General features: G+C 40.6%; 2 protein-coding genes across 3 annotated transcripts in view; one reads left to right on the top strand and one right to left on the bottom strand.

Annotated features, from left to right (window-relative positions):
- The first annotated feature begins 1,656 nt into the window (after positions 1–1,656).
- MTERF2 (mitochondrial transcription termination factor 2) lies at positions 1,657–18,087 on the top strand. Its single transcript, XM_067697849.1, has 3 exons — positions 1,657–1,798; positions 3,534–3,654; positions 10,678–18,087. The coding sequence occupies exon 3, from the start codon at positions 10,706–10,708 to the stop codon at positions 11,891–11,893; it is 1,188 nt and encodes a 395-aa protein (XP_067553950.1). The 5' UTR covers positions 1,657–1,798; positions 3,534–3,654; positions 10,678–10,705; the 3' UTR covers positions 11,894–18,087.
- The window catches only part of TMEM263 (transmembrane protein 263), a 15,852-nt gene continuing 11,292 nt past the window's right edge, over positions 16,230–20,789 (bottom strand). For both annotated transcript variants that reach the window (XM_067697851.1, XM_067697850.1), the window contains one exon: positions 16,230–19,324. In XM_067697851.1, the coding sequence (XP_067553952.1) occupies positions 19,038–19,324 (287 nt within the window). In that variant the 3' untranslated portion in view covers positions 16,230–19,037. The remainder of the gene's footprint in view (positions 19,325–20,789) is intronic.

Genomic DNA, 20,789 nt, shown 5'->3' with positions numbered 1-20,789 from the left:
AACTGGCATAGCTAAGTTGGTCAATTTCAAGTGTGATTACAATGCACAGGGTTATATGTATTGTCATTCCTCATACAATTATGTGGAGCCCTGATATAAGCTGCTAGCACCTTAATGCACATCTCTGCTCCCTCCCTCCTGACCAGTGACTGCCGCATGCAGTTCTAAGGCCCTAGTTTACATTCCTTAACGTCCTTCTCCTTTTTGTATCCTACTTTAATTCCCTTTTCCTAGATGCAGGTGACACACTTTGGTTAGTCTGGACCCCAAATCCTTCTATTTCAGGAAAAAGAGTGCGATAAAGCCATGAATAATGGGAGTTTTGTATACGGGTAACTCAGAGGGAGAAGGGTTACTGGGCAAACACTCCCCTACCTCACATACATTAGCCACCCAGTTAATTCTAGAATATCCTGGAGATCAAAGTTGACCTAGAGACAAGGAGCCAGGATTCTTGCTGCTACTCTGTGGAATTAAAGTGCAACTTGTCAGTCCCTCTCAACAAAGCCATTGAGCACAAACTGGGTAATAAGGCTAGACTCGAAGATTTGGTTAGCATTTTCTGAGTCCCTACCATGTGCCAAGCACTGTTCATAGGAAAATTAATTCATCAGTATCCACAAGGACACTCCACAAGGAGAGAGGGCCATCTTGAAGAATTACAGTGCTGCGCGTTAAGGTGTTAGAACTGTGCACTGTATACTATGAAATACGCAAAGTGAGGGGACTACATACAGGCTGGGAAAATCACAGCTTTCCTGACCCCCAACTGCACACCCAGCATAGGACAGCTAGGCCAGTCAGGGCACCCTGTCCTTGGAAACATTCAACTCTAGTTGTGATTAATCATGTCATTGGTTGTTAATGTCTTTGTTCTCCACTAGAATGTAAACCTCATCAGGATAGGGAATGTACTTTATTCCCTTTTGTCTTGTGCACCGCTGTTTTGTCATTGCAGCTTCACATGCTTGACACTTTAACAGGCATGCCATAAATATGTGTATGGATAAATATGAGAATAAATGGGACAGACATTGAGCCTGGCTTTAAGGAGAAATTTGTTAGTCTATGAGGTTGGCATCACAGGTAATAAATAGAATGTAAAGCACCTAGCAGTTTATCAGAAAAGGTGAGTATTTGGGTGAAAGCAGCAGGAGGGAGGCTGTTAAAGACGCATCAGACACTGTAGCTGACTGCTGGATTGGGGTGGGGAGGGGGCAGGAAAGCTAGATATGTACCGGAGAAGTTTCGGGATTTTTTAAACTACGTTTCTTTTGTAACTTAGTTCTTTACCTATCGACTAATTTGGGGAATTCTGACTGGCTGTAGCTTAAAGATATAGCGGTTTGAGTTATTTCTACCCTTTTTTTCTCCCGCGCTAGTGACACTCCCCAAGGGACAAAAGGACTGAAACTCCAAGTTCTCTAAAATACTGGCAGGGAAAGGGTGAGAAAATGCCGGAAGCAATAGCTGCCGGCCAGAGGCGCTGTTCCCCGGACAGCCGACTCGCACGCTGGCCCCCTCCGCTCCGCCTGGCCCCGCCCCGCCGCGTCAGGAGGGTCACGTAGCCTGCGACCCGCGCCCTGATTGGCTGCGTTGGGAGCTCTAGGGCGTGTCTGTGGGTTCCGCGAAGCGGGGCCGGAGCTGCTGAGGGGAATTGGCTGGCGGCTTGGTACCCTGGCCCCTGTTCCCAGGCCTCGGGAGAACGCCAGGCTGCGGGGAGCCTCGGCCTGGGGAGGCGGGTAGGACGGAGCCAGAGACCCGGAACTCGCGCCTTGTGCAGAGTGGACGCCGACAGGTGAGTCGCCCCGGTCCTGCGCCCCTGGGGGTGATCGTCTCCGGCCGCACAGCGGCCGAGAGGCTGGAGTCGGGAGCTGCCCACCGTGAAGCCAGACTTCCCGCCAGCTGCTCAGCTCCGCCTGGCTGGCTCGGGAGCTGGGTGGACGCTGGGGCGCGGCAGGTCGGAAGTTTCTCTGGATATGAGCGCAGGCCCCACATGATGGATGTGCGGCTTTCGATCGCTCCCCAGTATCCTCTGCTTTGGGCCCTCGTTTTTCCTTTCTTACAAACATTGGGGTTAATTTGAAACTGTCAGCAGGTCGTACATGTTATAAAAGTAGAAGTTAACTGAATTACCGGTGTTTGTCGAGGGAACCGTGTTATGAAAATTGTGCATATTACAGAAGTGGGTTTCACTCCTCAAAAACGCTTACGAAACATGAAGTATTAGAAAATAAACCACGTTGTGATTTAGAAAACATTTACCTGGATCATTGCTATGTGCAGAGCACAGGGCTAAGAGCAGGACTCAGCTAAGCTGTTGGGTTTGAATCCAAGGTCTCCCCTTTATTAGCTGACCAACCTTGGGCTACTTTACGTGCATCTGTTAACTCATCTTTAAAATGGGTTGCTGTGGTGGTTTAATGAGTTTCTGAATGCTTTGTCATTTATGGTATTAATTAATTTAACCTTCACAATCACCCAGGATGTAATCTTCACGAACACCTAGTGATGCCATTTTCCTGGTGCTTAAACTGAGGCACAGAGAGGTGAAGTGACTTCCTCAAGTCACAGCACAACTAATGACCAGGAATTAAGCCCAGGCAGCCCACTACATTAAGTTGTAGTGAACTTGGTTTGTCATTGAGTTTCAGTTGACAGATACTGATTTTGTTTCTGTGGACCAAGTTCTTTGCTGGGTACAGGGGATAAAGTAGAAGAGCACGCAGACCCTGCTTTCCAGGTGCTTGCAATCTGGTGCAGGTTGTTCATAGACTGCAGGGTGCTCATGAACCCTGCTAAAGTCTTTTGCAAAATGTGAGTATGGGTCCTTTTCTGGAAAAGAGAGGGAGTGTGGCTCACACCGTGTTCTCTGGTGGGTCTGTGATTCAAAGGTATGAAGAAACATTTTAGCAGAAAAGCTAGTATCTAGCATAATGCCTGACACACAGAATGAGCCAAACAAACAAAAACAAAAAATCTGGTTGAATGAATGAAGAACTTACAGGAGTATAAGTGCCACAGTAGGGTCAAGAGCAGGGTGCTGTGGAAGAGCACACATGAAAGTCACCTGCCCAGGAATGCCTCCTAGAGTCAGCAGTGCCAGCCAGGTGAAAGGTAGGGAAGCAATTCATTGGAACATGGCAGTAAACGTTTCTGCCCTCACGGAGGGTGAGACAGAAACCACTCATGAACAGCTGCAGCTATGACAAGTGGCACATAGGAACAGTCCATGGTGATAAGAGAGCCTGTCAGGGGGACAGGAAGCCTCATCTATTCATGAAGGGCAGGGAACTTTCCCTGAGAAAGTGACACTTAGACCTAGGAGTTAGGAGCATTGTGGGCATAGGGGTTAGCCCTCAGTCTTCAGAGACCCAGTGATGGGAACAGGTAAAGCACCAGGGGCAGAAAGGAAGCTGGTGCAGCTGGTGTAGGCAGAGGGGGACAGGAGATTTGGGTGGTGACAAAGCCTAACACAAAGAGGCCTTGCAGGCCATGGTAAGGCTTTTTTACTTTGTGTCTTTATCCTAAAGTGCCATCGGAAAGTTATTGCAGGGAGGTGACAAGATCACATTTTGAGAAGAAGCTGGAAAGAAGCCCAAGTGGATTAAGAAGCCCCGGATGAGGACAGGATCTCTGGGGAGAAACTCTAAGGTAAGAAGAGGAGAGGGCCTAGAACCAAGCCTTGAAGATGAGCCTGCAGAGGAGACAACTAAAGGACAGTCAGGAGTGTAGGAAGGAAGGAGGAGAACCAGGGGAGTGGGAGGTTTTGGAAGTCGGGTATGAGTATTTCACAGAGAAAGTGGTCACCTATGCTGAAAACTGCCGGTGTCAAAAGAGGGAGGAACTAAAACTACTCATTGGTTTTAATCACATGAAAGTTGTCTTTATGGGAAGTTGTATACATAGGAAGAGAGGAAATGGAAAGAAAGAAGGAGCTGCAAGAATTAACCTGAGGGGAAGAGAAAAACGGGATTTTAGTTGGAGGGGCAGTGAGAGAAAGAGCCACTGAGGTGAAGGGTGGGAACCTCAGAGAGGAGGATGCAGCTGAAGGAGTGAATACATGAGAAAGAAGGGCTCTAGACACTTCAGGCCAGAGAGGCTGGGATCAGCACGAGCAGGAATTACCCTGCATGATGAAAAATGTCATTGTAGGGAAGGGGAGATAGCAGAAGGTTTATGTTTGGTATGATGAATTGCACTCCTTTCTTTGTACAAGTTAGAGGCAAGGATATTGGTTGAGAGTGAAGGAGAGAATGGGTGTCAGGGGAAGCTGGAGGTCTGAGTTGAGAAGATTTGACATAGTTGTTGGGGGATGTGAAAGAGTGAGTTGACCAGAGATTGTTTTAGGATGGTCTGGCAGAGGGAGCCAAGTAAACAGCAAAGGCCGGAAATTAGCCACCTGGCTCATTCAGGGAATTGCAAAAATAGTAGGGGAGTGAGGACAGAGGCTAGCTAGAAACAGAAACTACATTAAATACAGTATAACAAAGGAGGCATCACAAATCATGGGGAAGGAAACGATTGTTCAAACATGGTGCTTAGAGATAGCTAACCTATTGATAAAATCTATTTACATTCTTAGCTCACAATCAGAAATTTCAAATGAATTAAAGGAGCTAGCTTTTAAAATTCAAACAAAGGTCAGGTGCCTTCAATGTGGCAGAGGAGTAAGACGTGGAGATCACCTTCCTCCCCACAAATACATCAAAACTACATCTACATGTGGAACAGCTCCTACAGAACACCTACTGAATGCTGGCAGAAGACCTCAGACTTCCCAAAAGGCAAGAAACTCCCCACGTACCTGGGTAGGGTAAAAAAAAAGGAAAAACAGAGACAAAAGAACAGGGATGGGACCTGCACCTCAGGGAGGGAGCTGTAAAGGAGGAAAAGTTTCCACACACTAGGAAGCCCCTTCACTGGTGGAGACAGGGGGTGGGCACGGAGGGGGAGCTTCGGAGCCACAGAAGAGAGCGCAGCCACAGGGGTGCAGAGGGCAAAGCGGAGAGATTCCCACACAGAGGATCGGTGCCGACTCTCACCAGCCTGAGAGGGTTGTCCACTCACCCGCCAGGGCGGGTGGGGGCTGGGAGCTGAGGCTTGAGCTTTGGCGTTCAGATCCCGGGGAGAGGACTGGGGTTGGCTGCGTGAATACAGCCTGAAGGGGGCTAGTGTGCCACAGCTAGCCGGCAGGGAGTCTGAGAAAAAGTCTGGAACTGCCTAAGAGGCGAGAGACCATTGTTTTAGGGTGCGCAAAGAGAGGGGATTCAGAGCACCGCCTAAATGAGCTCCAGAGATGGGCGCGAGTCGCAGCTATCAGCACGGACATCAGAGACAGGCATGAAATGCTGGGCTGCTACTACAGCCACCAAGAATCCTGTGTGCGAGCACAGGTCACTATCCACACCTCCCTTCCCGGGAGCCTGTGCAGCCCGCCACTGCCAGGGTCCCGTGACCCAGGGCCAACTTCCCTGGGAGAACACATGGCACACTTCAGGCTGTTGCAATGTCACGCCGGCCTCTGCTGCTGCAGGCTTGCCCCACATTCCATACCCCTCCCTCCTCCCCAGCCTGAGTGAGCCAGAGCCCCCTAATCAGCTGCTCTTTTAACCCCGTCCTGAGTGAAGTACAGACGCCCTCAGGTGACCTACACACAGAGGTGGGGCCAAATCCACAGCTGAACCCCAGGAGCTGTGCAAACAAAGGAGAGAAAGGGAAATCTCTCCCAGCAGCCTCAGGAGCAGTGGATTAAATCTCAAGTGCACATGGAACATTCTCCCGGGTAGATCATATCTTGGGTCACAAATCAAGCATTGGTAAATTTAAGAAAATTGAAATCGTATCAAGTATCATTTCCGACCACAACGCTGAGACTAGATATCAATTACAGGAAAAAATCTGTAAAAGATACAAACACATGGGAGGCTAAATAATATACTACTAAATAATGAAGAGATCACTGAAGAAATCAAAGAGGACATCAAAAAAATACCTAGAAATAAATGACAATGAAAACATAATGACCCAAGACCTGTGGGATCCAGCAAAAGCAGTTCTAAGAGGGAAGGTTATAGCAATACAATCCTACCTCAAGAAACAAGAAATGGGACTTCCCTGGTAGCGCAGTGGTTAAGAATCTGCCTGCCAATCCAGGGGACACAGGTTTGAGCCCTGGTTCGGGAAGACCCCACATGCTGCAGAGCAACTAAGCCTGTGCACCACAACTACTAAGCCTGCTCTCTAGAGCCCGCAAGCTACAACTACTGAATCCCACGCGCCTAGAGTCCATGCTTCATGACCAGAGAAGCCACTGCAATGAGAAGCCCGCCCACCACAATGAAGAGTAGCCCCCGCTTGCCACACTAGAAAAAGCCGGCACGCAGCAAAGAAGACCCAAAGCAGCCAAAAACAGAGAAAGAAACAAGAAACATCTCAAATAAACAACCTAACCTTACACCTAAAGCAATTAGAGAAAGAAGAACAAAAAACCCCCAAAGTTAGCAAAAGGAAAGAAATCATACAGATCAGATCAGAAATAAATGAAAAAGAAATGAAGGAAACGATAGCAAAGATCAATAAAACTAAAAGCTGGTTCTTTGAGGAAATAACCAAAATTGATAAACCATTAGCCAGATTCATCAAGAAAAAAAGGGAGAAGACTCAAATCAACAGAATTAGAAATGAAAAAGGAGAAGTAACAACTGACAATGCAGAAATACAAAGGATCATGAGAGATTACTATAAACAACTATATGCCAATAAAATGGACAACCTGGAAGAAATGGACAAATTCTTAGAAAAGCACAGCCTTCTGAGACTGAACCAGGAAGAAATAGAAAATATAAACAGACCTATCACAAGCACTGAAATTGAAACTGTGATTTAAAATCTTCCAGCAGACAAAAGCCTGGGACCAGACGGCTTCACAGGCGAATTCTATCAAACATTTAGAGAAGAGCTGACACCTATCCTTCTCAAACTCTTCCAAAATATAGCAGAGGGAGGAGCACTCCCAAACTCATTCTACAAAGCCACCATCACCCTGGTATGAAAACCAGACAAAGATATCACAAAGAAAGAAAACTACAGGCCAGTATCACTGATGAACGTAGATGCAAAAATCCTCAACAAAATACCAGCAAACAGAATCCAACAGCACATTTAAAGGATCATACACCATGATCAAGTGGGATTGCAACGATTCTTCAATATATGCAAATCAGTCAATGTGATAAATCATATTAACAGAATCCAACAGCACATTTAAAGGATCATACACCATGATCAAGTAGGATTGCAACGATTCTTCAATATATGCAAATCAGTCAATGTGATAAATCATATTAACAAATTGAAGGAGAAAAGCCATATGATCATCTTAATAGATGCAGAAGACGTTTTCGACAAAATTCAACACCCATTTTTTGACAAAAACTCTCCAGAAAGTAGGCATAGAGGGAACTTACCTCAACATAATAAAGGCCATTTATGACAAACCCACAGCCAACATCATTCTCAATGGTGAAAAACTGAAACCATTTCCACTAATATCAGGAACAAGACAAGGTTGCCCACTGTCACCACTATTATTCAACATAGTTTTGGAAGTTTTAGCCACAGCAATCAGAGAAGAAAAAGAAGTAAAAAGAATCCAAATCGGAAAGGAAGAAGTAAAACTGTCACTGTTTGCAGATGACATGATACTATACATAGAGAATCCTAAAGATGCCACGAGAAAACTACTAGAGCTAATCAATGAATCTGGTGAAGTAGCACAATACAAAATTAATGCACAGAAATCTCTTTCATTCCTATACCCTAATGATGAAAAATCTGAAAGAGAAATTAAGGAAACTCTCCCATTTACCACTGCAACAAAAAGAATGAAATACATAGGAATAAACCTACCTAAGGAGACAAAAGATCTGTATGCAGAAAACTATAAGACACTGATGAAAGAAATTAAAGATGATCAAACAGATGGAGAGATATACCATGTTCTTGGATTGGAAGAATCAACATTGTGAAAATAACTATACTACCCACAGCAATCTACAGATTCAGTGCAATCCCTACCCAACTACCACTGGCATTTTTCACAGCACTAGAACAAAAAAATTTCACAATTTGTACGGAAACATGAAAGACCCCGAATAGCCAAAGCAATCTTGAGAAAGACAAACAGAGCTGGAAAAATCAGGCTCCCTAACTTCAAACTATACTACAAAGCTACAGTAATGAAGACAGTATGGTACTGGCACAAAAACAGAAATATAGATCAGTGGAACAGGATAGAAAGCCCAGAGATAAACCCATGCACATATGGTCACCTTATCTTTGATAAAGGGGGCAAGAATATACAATGGAGAAAAGACAGCCTCTTCAGTAAGTGGTGCTGGGAAAACTGGACAGCTACGTGTAAAAGAATGAAATTAGAACACTCCCTAAAACCATACACAAAAAGAAACTCAAAATGGATTAAAGACCTAAATGTAAGGCCAGACACTATAAAACTCTTAGAGGAAAACATAGGCAGAACACTCTGTGACATAAATCACAGCAAGATCCTTTTTGACCCACCTCCTAGAGAAACGGAAATAAAAACAAAAATTAAAAACGGGACTTAATAAAACTTAAAAGCTTTTGCACAGCAAAGGAAACCATAAAGACGACGAAAAGACAACCCTCAGAATGGGAGAAAATATTTGCAAATGAAGCAACTGGCAAAGGATTAATCTCCAAAATATACAAGCAGCTCATGCAGCTCAGTATCAAAAAAACAAACAGCCCAATACAAAAATGGGCAGAAAACCTAAATAGACATTTCTCCAAAGAAGATATACAGATTGCCTTCAAACACATGAAAGGATGTTCAACACCCTAATCATGAGAGAAATGCAAATAAAAACTACAATGAGGTATCACCTCACACCAGTCAGAATGGCCATCATCAAAAAATCTACAAACAATAAATGCTGGAGAGGGTGTGGAGAAAAGGGAACCCTCTTACACTGTTGGTGGGAATGTAAATTGATACAGCCGCTATGGAGAACAGTATGGAGGTTCCTCAAAAAATTAAAAATAGAACTACCATACGACCCAGCAATCCCACTACTGGGCATATACCCTGAGAAAACCATAATTCAGAAAGAGTCATGTACCACAATGTTCATTTCAGCTCTATTTACAATAGCAAGGACATGGAAGCAACCTAAGTGTCCACTGACAGATGAATGGATAAAGAAGATGTGGCACATATATACAATGGGATATTACTCAGCCATAAAAAGAAACAAAACTGAGTTATTTGTAGCGAGGTGGATGGACCCAGAGACTGTCATACAGAGTGAAGTAAGTAGAAAGAGAAAAACAAATACCATATGCTAACACATATACATGGAATCTAAAAAAAAAAGAAAAAAATGGTTCTGAAGAACCTAGGGGCAGGACAGGAATGAAGACACAGACATAGAGAATGGACTTAAGGAAACGGGGAGTGGGAAGCTGGGACGAAGTGAGAGAGTGGCATGGACATATATACACTACCAAATGTAAAATAGATAGCTAGTGGGAAGCAGCTGCATAGCACAGGGAGATCAGCCTGGTGCTTTTTGTCCACCTAGAGGGGTGGGATAGGGAGGGTGGGAGGGAGATGCCAGAGGGAGGAGATATGGGGATGTATGTATAGGTATAGCTGATTCACTTTGTTATACAGTAGAAACTAACACATCATTGTAAAGCAATTATACTGTAATAAAGATGTTAAAAAAAAAACAGGGACTGAAAAATAAATTTCAAACAAAAATATAGAAGCAAATAGGGATGAATTTTTATCTTTTCATCTGATGCATAAAAGCAGTAGGAATCCTAAAGGAAAGGGAAACTTCCTTGATCCTTTGACCAATTAAAATTAACCGATTTGTCCTGACACATGCTACACAGTGTATGAAGCTTGAAGACATTATGCTAAGTGAAATAAGCCATGGTCACCATTCCACAGCTAACCTGATTTTCTATGGCTTCACTAGGGCAGTCACATGGCATTCCTCATTTTACCTGGCTGAGACTTATTTTAATTCTAGATTTATAAAAAAGTTTTTCACATAATTCTCATAAAAAAGCATACATTTATTCACTCATTTTAGAGAAAACAAATTCACTGACTTATTTTGATAATAGTTATTTAGCAAAAGAATATTTACTCTAAAATATAAAATTAGAGTTGACACCCCTCCTTAAAAAGTATTTGCTTCAGCTAAACATCAGCTTGAAAATGTAAAATGTTAAAACAAAAAAAAGTGGGTGTGTGTAAATAGCGTATGTGTCCTAAACCTGAACGTATCAGAGTTGAAAGGGAGTGTGTGTCAAAATAACATTTGAGGTTTGTGAATCTTTGAACTCCTTGTGGTTTTGCTACTGGTTTGTAAAATGGAACTAACTACTGCACGAGGTTGTTGCAAACTCAGACAATGTATTTATAAAGTTTAAGATGTGAAGCAGTGTATTACAGTTACTTCATCAATTATTTAAGAGGCTCTATTTAATATACTCCACATGAGTTGTCTAATTTAAGTCCGTTTTATTTCCATGCTTACTACTTACAGCTCAAATTTGTGTTTGTATTCTGAAAGTCAACACCCTTTATGTTAAAAACCTGTATTTTCTTTGATATAGGTATGATGAGTACCTTCTGAGTCTCAGGATGGTGGGAATTAGCCAGTGGATTGCAGGCATGTTGTGGAAGTTGCTGATGAGATCCCAGCCCTGCAGGCTCTGTTCTTTCAGAAAGATGCTATCAGCTCCAAAATACACACCTTTTCTAGCATCCTTCACCTATACAACTGATAATCAGTCAAATAGAGAAAATAAAAAGACAGTAGAAAAGCTCTATAAATTGTCAGTTGACATCAGGAAAATTCGAAGATTAAAAGGATGGGTACTTCTGGAGGATGAAACCTATGTTGAAGAAATTGCAAATATTTTACAACAGCTAGGTGCCGATGAGACTGCTGTAGCCAGTATCTTGGAACGCTGCCCAGAAGCAATTAAATGCAGTCCACCTGCTGTTAACACCCAGAGAGAACTCTGGCAGTCGGTTTGCAAGAACGAGAAAGAGTTAGTTAAGTTAATAGAACAGTTTCCAGAATCTTTCTTTACTGTTCAAGACCAGGAAAACCAGAAGCTGAATGTCCAATTCTTTCAAGAGTTGGGATTCAAAAATGTGGTCATTAGTAGGTTTTTGACAACTGCATCTAATATTTTTCACACTCGTATTGAGAAGAATAAGCAAATGATAAATGTTCTTCAAGAGAGTTATCTAAATTTAGGTGGCTCTGAGGTCAACATGAAAGTTTGGCTACTAAAATTATTAAGCCAAAACCCATTTATTTTGTTAAATTCTTCTGCATCTATAAAGGAAACACTAGAATTTCTCCAGGAGCAGGGTTTTACAAACTTTGAAATTCTCCAACTTCTCTCCAAACTCAAAGGATTTCTGTTTCAACTTTGCCCAAGAAGTATACAGAACAGTATGTCCTTCTCTAAACATGCTTTTAAATGTACTGATCATGACCTGAAGCAATTAGTTTTGAAATGTCCTGCCCTTTTATATTATTCCGTTCCAGTTTTGGAAGAGAGAATTCAGGGATTATTGAAAGAAGGAATTTCCATAGCTCAGATAAGAGAGACACCAAAGGTTCTTGAATTAACGCCACAAATAGTACAGTACAGGGTAAGGAAACTGAATTCCTTAGGCTATAGAATAAAGGGTGGATATCTAGCATATCTAAATGGAACAAAAAAAGAGTTTGAGGCTAACTTTGGTAAAATTCAGGCCAAAAAAGGTAGGCCATTATTTAATCCTGTGGCACCACTAAATATTGAAGAGTAACTTGCTGACTGATGCTTCTTTTTATCAGTGCTGAGTAAAACCGAGTAGCAAAAACTTAAGTGATTCAGGCATATTGTGGGCACCAGTAATTTTAAGAACCTACTTAGCTTCTGAGTTGTGTTTAAATGACCTCTAAGTAGAAAATCTCTCACTTAGTTGCTGTACTTAAAAATATAAATTGCATTTATTTTAAATAAAGTTTGTAATTTTGACCTTGAGCTATTTTAAAAAACTATTAAATGGTCTATCAGTGTGATATTTTATAAGTGAGTAATTTCTAAGAAACTGACAAGTGCACTCCATTCAAAGTATGGATACATTTTTACTCATATAGCACATTTCACCTGGGATGCAGACCCAGCCTTCTTTCCTACCACCAGCTCTGAAACATCACTCTACTATGGTGTGAATTCTGTAGCTTAGTGTTTAGTGAAACATTAGCAAACTTCTAATACATTTTTGTGGAGAAAGTTGATTTCATCTCCAGGTTGGAATAAGGGAATATCTTTGAGAACCAAGTATTGCCCATCAAAAGGAATAATTAGAGCTTATTTGTGTGGTTTAAAATTGACTATTTTATCTCATGAAACACTTTTATGTGCATTTATTACTTTCCCCTTTTTATAGATGAGGAAACAAGCTTAGAGAGCCATCCAGCTGCCACATGCCAGAGCCCAGATTTACTAAGATCTCTCTTCTGTCAAACCTTGTGAACAGAAAAAGGATTGCTTATGAGTTGGCATAAGAAAAGTCACTCCTACCTGACATGCTAAAAGAGTACCAACTACAAATTTAGGGATTTTTATGAAAACATCTCTGTAAAATTCCTTAAATTTGAAATGATCTAATTTGTATAAACTTTCTGAAAATCCAGGTCTGACTGTAAAATATGAAAGGTAAAGTGTGTGATGGTTGGTACTGATTTTAGTTAGGTTTCAAGTTCCTATTTCTAAACTTTGTTCCAAGATAAATATCATGCAAAAAAGACTGGCTCACTTTCAGCTGTGGAGTTTGAACTCTAACAAATACACAAACAATTAACTCTTCACACTCAAACATCTGCGCTATGTGTGCGTGGCCTTAAGTGATGAAAAAATTATGAAAAATGCAGGCCACATCTTCACTCTATTCCTTCAATCAGCAAATGCAGGCAACTCTCACTCTCCACATCTGTTAAGTTCCTTAGTTAGGAAAGCGAAAGGTATCTCTGTGCAGCACCTACTAAGTGCTGGGCACGTTGTGCTTTACAACTCTAAGAGCTGAGTACCACTTTATTGTTCTAACAGATGAGGACATTCAGGCACAGAGAGGGTAAGTCACTTACTCAAAGTCACACAGAAATGTCTGTTCAAGAGAAAGCATGGCAGCCAGTATAGTCGGGGCAGAGTTAAGTGATGGGAAGAGTGACACAAGATGAGCATCACAGGTCCATCTAAGGAACAGGATCTCATTCTAAATGTGATGGGAAACGCTTTGGCAGATTTTAGTTTATGCTGACGAAATTATCAGCAGTGCTTTCACCCTCAAAAGTATCTCAGTTTGGAATACATTACACATTATATGGTCACCTTGGTAGTTCTATGTTAGATGTCAATTTTGAGATGCCTACAAGAATCTGAGCAGAGATTTCAAATAGAAAAATGGTGAAGTCTGGAGTAGTGAGAAATCAGGACTGGAGATACAGATAATCAGGGATCATCTGCATATCTATGGTATTTAAAGCTATAGCTCTGGGTGAGACTGCCAGAAAGAAGATAGATTTGGAGTAGTGGCTGACCAAGCCTAGAAAGGATTGACCAGAGTAAGTCTGCCAAGAAAAGAGGGCATTTTCAATAATATTGAATACCATGGGGAGGTCAACTAAGATAAGGAGAAGTGACTAGTGGATCTGGCTAAAGGGAAATCATTGGTTGGCCCTATCAAGAGTGATTCTGGGGGATTCCCTGGTGGTGTACTGGTTAAGAATCTGCCTGCCAATGCAGGGGACACAGGTTTGAGCCCTGGTCCAGGAAGATCCCACATGCTGCAGAGCAACTAAGCCCGTGCGCCACAACTACTGAGCCTGCCACGAGCTCATGAGCCACAACTACTGGAGCCCACGTGCCTAGAGCCCATGCTCTGCAACAAAAGCCACCGCAATGAGAAGCCCACATACTGCAACAAAAGAGTAGCCCCCACTCACCGCAACTAGAGAAAGCCCACACACAGCAACGAAGAGCCAATTCAGCCAAAAATAAATAAATAAATAAATTTTTAAAAAAAAGTAATTCTGGTGGAATGAGAAAGGTAAGAAGGCAGCTAGAGTGGGTTGAAAGAATAGGATATGAGGGCTTCCCTGGTGGTGCAGTGGCTAAGAATCCGCCTGCCAATGCAGGAGACATGGGTCAGAGCCCTGGTCCAGAAAGATCCCACATGCTGCGGAGCAACTAAGCCCATGCGCCACAACTACTGAGCCTGCGCTCTAAAGCCTACAAGCCACAACTACTGAGCCGATATGTCGCAACTACTGAAGCCTGCGTGCCTAGAGCCCATGCTCTGCAACCAGAGAAGCCACCGCAATGAAACCTGCACACTGCAACGAAGAGTAGCTCCCGCTCGCCTCAACCAGAGGAAGACCGCACGTATCAACAAAAACCCAACGCAGCCTAAATAAATAAATATATTTAAAAAAAAAAAAGAATAGAGGAAGAGTCAGAGACTATATAGTTTTTCAAGAAGTTTTGCTGCAAAAGGAAGCAGAAAAATGGAGATTATGAGATTAATTTTTCTTTAAAGAAATAGTGGAAAATGTTTATATGCCGATGGGTATGACCCAAGGAGAGAGAGATGGATGAGATGGAAAATCAATTAATTTTAAGGATTAATATCCTTGAGGAAGTGAAGGTGGACTGACTTCGGATAAAAGCAGAGCTACTAGTCCTGGTCCACAGAGCATGGGAACAGATGCAGGCAGGTTGATAGAGTGTGCATTGTGAGAGGCAGGAGTCTTACTGTCTGGTTGCCTCTTTTTACAGAGATTTAGAATGGGAGGAGGGGAGTATAGCAGGAGAGATGGAAAGAGGAGGTATGAAATAGTCACTTTGAGGAGTAGGAAAGTAAACAAACATGAAGGTATATAGGAAAGTTTAGCAGAGTTGAGTGGCCATGTGTGCTTTGTGGCCATGAAGAGCTTTGTCAGTACAGCAGCAAATGGGGCAGTTATGGTTACAGAAATGCATTTGTAGCTTACTCTAACTTGAGAAGTTTAAACTAAAATAAATCCACATTCATGGTCAAACATGCAGTATACTGACCTGTCCTTTAGACCAAATCCTAGTCCGTTATCTTTTAGCCCTTGTACCTCTGCCTTTTTCTATTCTTGCATTCTTACTCAGATCTTCCTACAAATAAAATTTTAGATTTTCAAAAACAACGTAACAGGGGGAGATATCCTTACATAAAACACTAGAGTCAAATTTCATTTCCTCTGTGAAAAAACGGCTATAACAAAATACATGATTTCCTTTAAACAGTTTATGTATAAATTCATATCTGTGGCAAAATGTAATTAGCTGCCAAAGTAAATATGATCACCCAGAAGACTTCCAGTGAGCTCAAATCAGACAGCCTGGTAAATCAAGCATACAGGCAGCACTAATGCCAGCAGCGGAATGAAGGACTAGCTACTGAGTAGTCCCCTTTGTTTCTGGACATAAGATGGAGAGGTTCTGACTTACACAAATTCAAAAGTGTTACGGGAAATTCAACACTGGAACTGTGCTTGCTCCATATTTGTAAAAAGGGAATAAAGATACTTTTCCTCATAAGGTCCTCATACTGATTAAATCAGAGAATTTATGGACAGTACTTGGTAGGTAAGTAGATGCCCAGTAAATATCAATTTTCTTCCTTCCTCCAACTGGTTCCCATCCCTCTGAGTCACTTCTGGCCAGTAAGAGGTCTAAGTTGGTTCCACAGCTGCTTAGGACAGAGGGAAGTGTGCTCCCTACTTTATAATTCCTCCATCAGTTCCCAAGTTTTAGACTGCAAAAGAATCACCTGCAGAGGTTGTTAAACTGCACTCTTGGATCCCACCCTGCAGAGATTCAGCAAATTGCAGTCAAACCCAGAAATCTGCATTTTTAATCTTTATTAGAGTTGTTTAAAATATATTTGTATTTCATTGTTGTGTTGGCATCAAAATTCATATTTGGAGATGTTTTGTCATGTTGCATTAGTATAAAAAAATTTAAAAACTGGCTACAGTACTTTCTGAATTTCTATATAACTAAAATTTTAAGACTACCCTGTTTTAAAATTTCCTTTATTTCCTTAGATCTTTATGAAACAGTTCATCTTTTGCAGATCATAGTGCTTTATTAAAGATTCATGTCTTCTTTTCCCATTCCTTTAATACAAAAAAATTTATTCAGTCATCAGTTATTTTCATCTGACATTTCACTAAGTACAGGATTCATAATGTCAACATTATTAGATCAGTCATTCAAGTGGGTCACACAAGTTTATCCTCATTGTGTTGAATACCCACTCAAAAGATAAGCTGAATAACAGATGCCTCCAGGTGTATACAACAACCACCTTATTAGCTTCTTGAAGTGAACTAGTACTGTTTAACAGGTCAGATTGCTAGTCTACGAAATAAACAGAAAAAGACTCAAGTGTACAGCTTTACATATCATCAAATGGCAAGTTCATTTCAACAAGAACGTCTACAACTAACTTCATTTGTACAAGTTCTCTGCTATCATTGCAAAGCCTCTCCTGAACAAAGTTATAATTTAAAATTTAAAACAAACTTGATGAGATAAAATGTACCAGGTGGCTTTTCTGTAGCAGAAATTAATTACAACCATTTTTCCTCAAGCAATTTTAAAGACAAGCAAAGTTGAAAATAAATATTCAAGCATACAGTAAACTAAAGTCTATATTTAGAAATTCAGGTACAAAGCACGGCAGAGCCGATGAAGATAAGAAGATAATTTAGAAATATAAGCTAGCAATGAAGCAATAATTTCTTTCAAATAGCAGGAAACAAATTCTCCAATACCATTACTTAGATCATTATTTAGTGTTCATCCGTTAATTTTGTTTTTTTTTTTTAAATCCCCTTGCTAATTATGACATTTGACCAGATATACGAACAAATATACGTTTAATCATACTGGATGAAATAAACAACAATTTAATTTTTGATTAACTCCCTAATGACTTTCCAGTGTTGTATATGGTAGAAAGGTTCAAGAACCTTTGTGGATTTACTTCAATCCCTGCTGGTATTTATGAAAGCTTTTAAAAGCTAAGTTTTGTTCTTACCCATTTGTTGATCCACATTATTAATGCAAAACTCTTAGTGGGTTGCAAACAAACACTTAAGCTTTGGGTGTTGGAGTGATCTAAGTTCTCAGGAATGCTGTTTTGACTTACTCCAGAGCATCACCTCCTTTCTTCCCCTTGCTCGTTAAAAAAAAAAAAGTCTGCAGAATGGTGGCAAATTTCCAAACTTAAGTGAAGGAAAATTAAGATTTTTCAGGCTGGGATTAAACCCTTGGTTAAGAGAAATGCCACTTTTAAAATTTTTATGAAACAAAAAAAAGATGAATTCGGGCTTCCCTGGTGGCGCAGTGGTTGGCAGCCCGCCTGCCGATGCAGGGGACACGGGTTCGTGCCCTGGTCCAGGAAGATCCCACATGCCGCGGAGCGGCTTGGCTCGTGAGCCATGGCCGCTGAGCCTGCGCGTCCCGAGCCTGCGTGTCCGGAGCCTGTGCTCCGCAACAGGAGAGGCCGCGGCAGTGAGAGGCCCGCGTACCGAAAAAAAAAAAAAAAAATGAATTCCAGCTAAGTCATATTCTTTTAGAATGAATGAGACATGATGAGACGTTAATGAGACACAACACACTTATCATCCGCAACCAAAAAATTCAATTTCCTGCCTGAAGTTGACTTGGAAAATGGTACAAAGTTTACAGCTTCTTTAAAGGAGTGTAAGATGACATTTTAAAAGCCTGTCAAACAGAAAGCAGTTACATATATTTTACATTCAAAACTAATCTATGGAGCCCATTCCGTTCAATTTAAGAGTCAGCCCCCACACATCTGTGGCTGCTTTCACTGTGTTTTTTGAAAGGGGTACTGCTAGTAATTTAAGCCATCCTGGAGACAAAATAGGTGTGAAGAATTTTTTATATCTTGGATGCTTTAGGTAATTCTTAAGAACTTAAAATGATTTATGTTTTCCTCCTTAATATGAAACTCTTTTATTAACACAGCTTCTGACCAGCAAAGAAATGTTCCTTAGGCACTGTGAGGTTTATTAATGATGGAGCATGAACCCAGGTTGAAGTGTACAATTTGGTTATAACTACTGACAGTTATCAAACACTTATCCTAATCTGCTGAGAGCAAGAAATGCCTTTATGTCACTAATCCTGAGATTCTTGAGGGAAAACTAATTTCACAAACAACTTTTGAAAGAATCCATATATAATAATAATCCTAAGAACTGCACATATTCAGGGTATTAGAAAAGATGTTTTCTTTTGTAAGGCATCAATGATTAAATTAATATATGCCTATCTAACAAAAGATGGTTAATACTCATAAAACCATGAATCTTTTCTTTTAAACTTCTCTAGTTCCTGCTACTTTTACCATCTTAAATAAGAAAAGAATGCCTCTTCGTCTAATCAACTATGGTTATTAAAAAAACTAAGACATCTGAAACTATTAGGCACATCAAAGGTACATTTATGTAGGTCAAGGTTCCCTTCTTAAGGGGCAGATGAGTTACCTGGCACATTATACATATGGAACTGTAAAGATCATCCACTAAATTCAACTTTCACATTTTTAGTTAAACTGAAAGACTTATGTAGTAAATATTCAAATATACCTTATCTTTAGTTACAACTAAATAAGTGTAACATTTTACCAGATAAAAAGCTGGAATTTAAGTATGAGAAACCTTCATACACTGTGCTAGTATTGGTCTCTTCCTTTTAGACAAAAGCCAGTCAGTCATCAATACTTTCAACACAGCAGTTAGAAGATAAACGTCCAAAACAGGTGACTTGGTTGTAGTCTGTAATTTAGCAATTCAATGCCACTGGCATCATAATGCTGTGGAGAGCAAGTGTATCTCCGTATTTTAGTCAGATTTGTCTTTCTTCTTTCCTGTTAAGGGCACTTTGTTTACAACAGCAGAGCCAACAGCTGTAACACCTCCAGCCACAGCAGACACGCCCCCTTTCACCAGCCCTATTCCCATGGAAGGCACAGTTGTAACAGCTGTTTTGGTCACCTCCAGACTCTTTCCACCAATCCAAGCCACACCACCAATGGTGGCACCAACGGCTCCCTTTGTAACACTGAAGATACCCCCAGTCACACGGGACAGCATGCCTGGTTGCTGCTGTGGGTGATCTTTCATTGAACCTAATAAGAGAAAATATCATAAGACAGTCAAATGTAAGTCTTTATAAGAACAGTACAAATCACTGAGTAACCTTCCTAACAACCAGCAGATTGTATTGAAAAGGTCAACCACATAAATACATATCTGATCAAGACATCAATAGCTCTTCCCTCAAGGGTATAGTTGTACATGTTTTTAAAACATCTTGGTCCAATGCTAAGTCTTAGTATCTATGAGAAGAAATGCTTTAGAGACTAGACAACTTTCATAAAATAGAAGACTATTTTAAATGTCTCCTTGATTTATAGTTTTATTGCTTTTAATAAAAACATCTTTATTTTATATCCTAAAAGGAGCATGAAAAAATAAAAAGATAAATATATTTAGCCCTTATTTCCTTGATAGAATTCAATCAGTCATTACTGAAACAACCTTCTTCATTTAAAGCACTGGTTCTCAGGTATGGTCTGGAACCCTTGAGTATCCCCAGGACCATTTCGGGGTAAAAACTGCTTTCATAATAATATTAACATGTCATTTGTCTTTCACTTTCATTCTGTCACCAGTCTAAAACAATTTTCCAGAAGCTAAATGACAGGCAGTAACACAACAGACTAAACACAGAAGACTAAACTGTGAGAATCTAGCTCTCTTCTATTAATCCAAATATTAAAGAGATTTGCAAAAATTTTAAAACCATGTCAGAAATTCTCTGGTGGTCCAGTGGTTAGGACTCTGCACTTTCACTGCCAAGGGCCTGGATTTGATCCCTGATCGGGAAACTAAGATCCCACAAGCCACACGGTATGGCCACAAACAAACAAATCACCCTGCTCACAATTTTTTTTTTGTTTTGGAAAATAGTTTCATATTTTTCAAAAAATATGTTAATTATGTTAATATGTAATGGGCCTACCGAGTTCTTTTCATAATAAAATACTTAATTTCTGTTTTTATTGTTAATATGGCAAATATCAACAAAGACATAAGCTCTGTGGAATCCTCTATTTTTTTTAAAGTAGAAAGCATCCTGAGACAAAATAATTTGAGAACCACTAACTTAAATATATTTGGGTTTCTATTCTATGTGCTCCTTAATAATGTATTTAAAGAGCTAATATTAGGAAATTAGTAATTATAGGAAATTAGTAAAAATAGGAAAATTATTCATCACTTAAAATCCTGTTACCTACATATAATCTTTTTTGTAACATGGAGAAACCAGAGCTATGGTTAATACTTCCACTGCCTCAGTAATTTTTATAAAAGAGAGTATGTGATTTAAGTATCTATACTCCCAGAAAAGGTAACATCAGTATGAGATATTCAGATTTATTGTCACAAGTCTTTTCTCTTTGGTTTCTTTGTTTGTTTAATAGAGGCACTCAAACTGGCATGTAACCCCAAACTCCAGCATAAAATGACTAGCAGGAAGATTTCATAAAAATTTGCTTCTGCCAGCCTCAAACACACACAGACCTTTTC

Source organism: Pseudorca crassidens, chromosome 11 (genome assembly GCF_039906515.1).
Source record: "Pseudorca crassidens isolate mPseCra1 chromosome 11, mPseCra1.hap1, whole genome shotgun sequence".
In the NCBI taxonomy this organism is placed as follows: domain Eukaryota; kingdom Metazoa; phylum Chordata; class Mammalia; order Artiodactyla; family Delphinidae; genus Pseudorca; species Pseudorca crassidens.
This window is presented reverse-complemented; position numbering and strand designations above follow the sequence as displayed.

Coding starts and splice junctions, on each gene's coding strand:
- MTERF2 (XM_067697849.1), top strand. CDS start 10,706: ATGGTGGGAATTAGCCAGTGGATTGCAGGCATGTTGTGGAAGTTGCTG.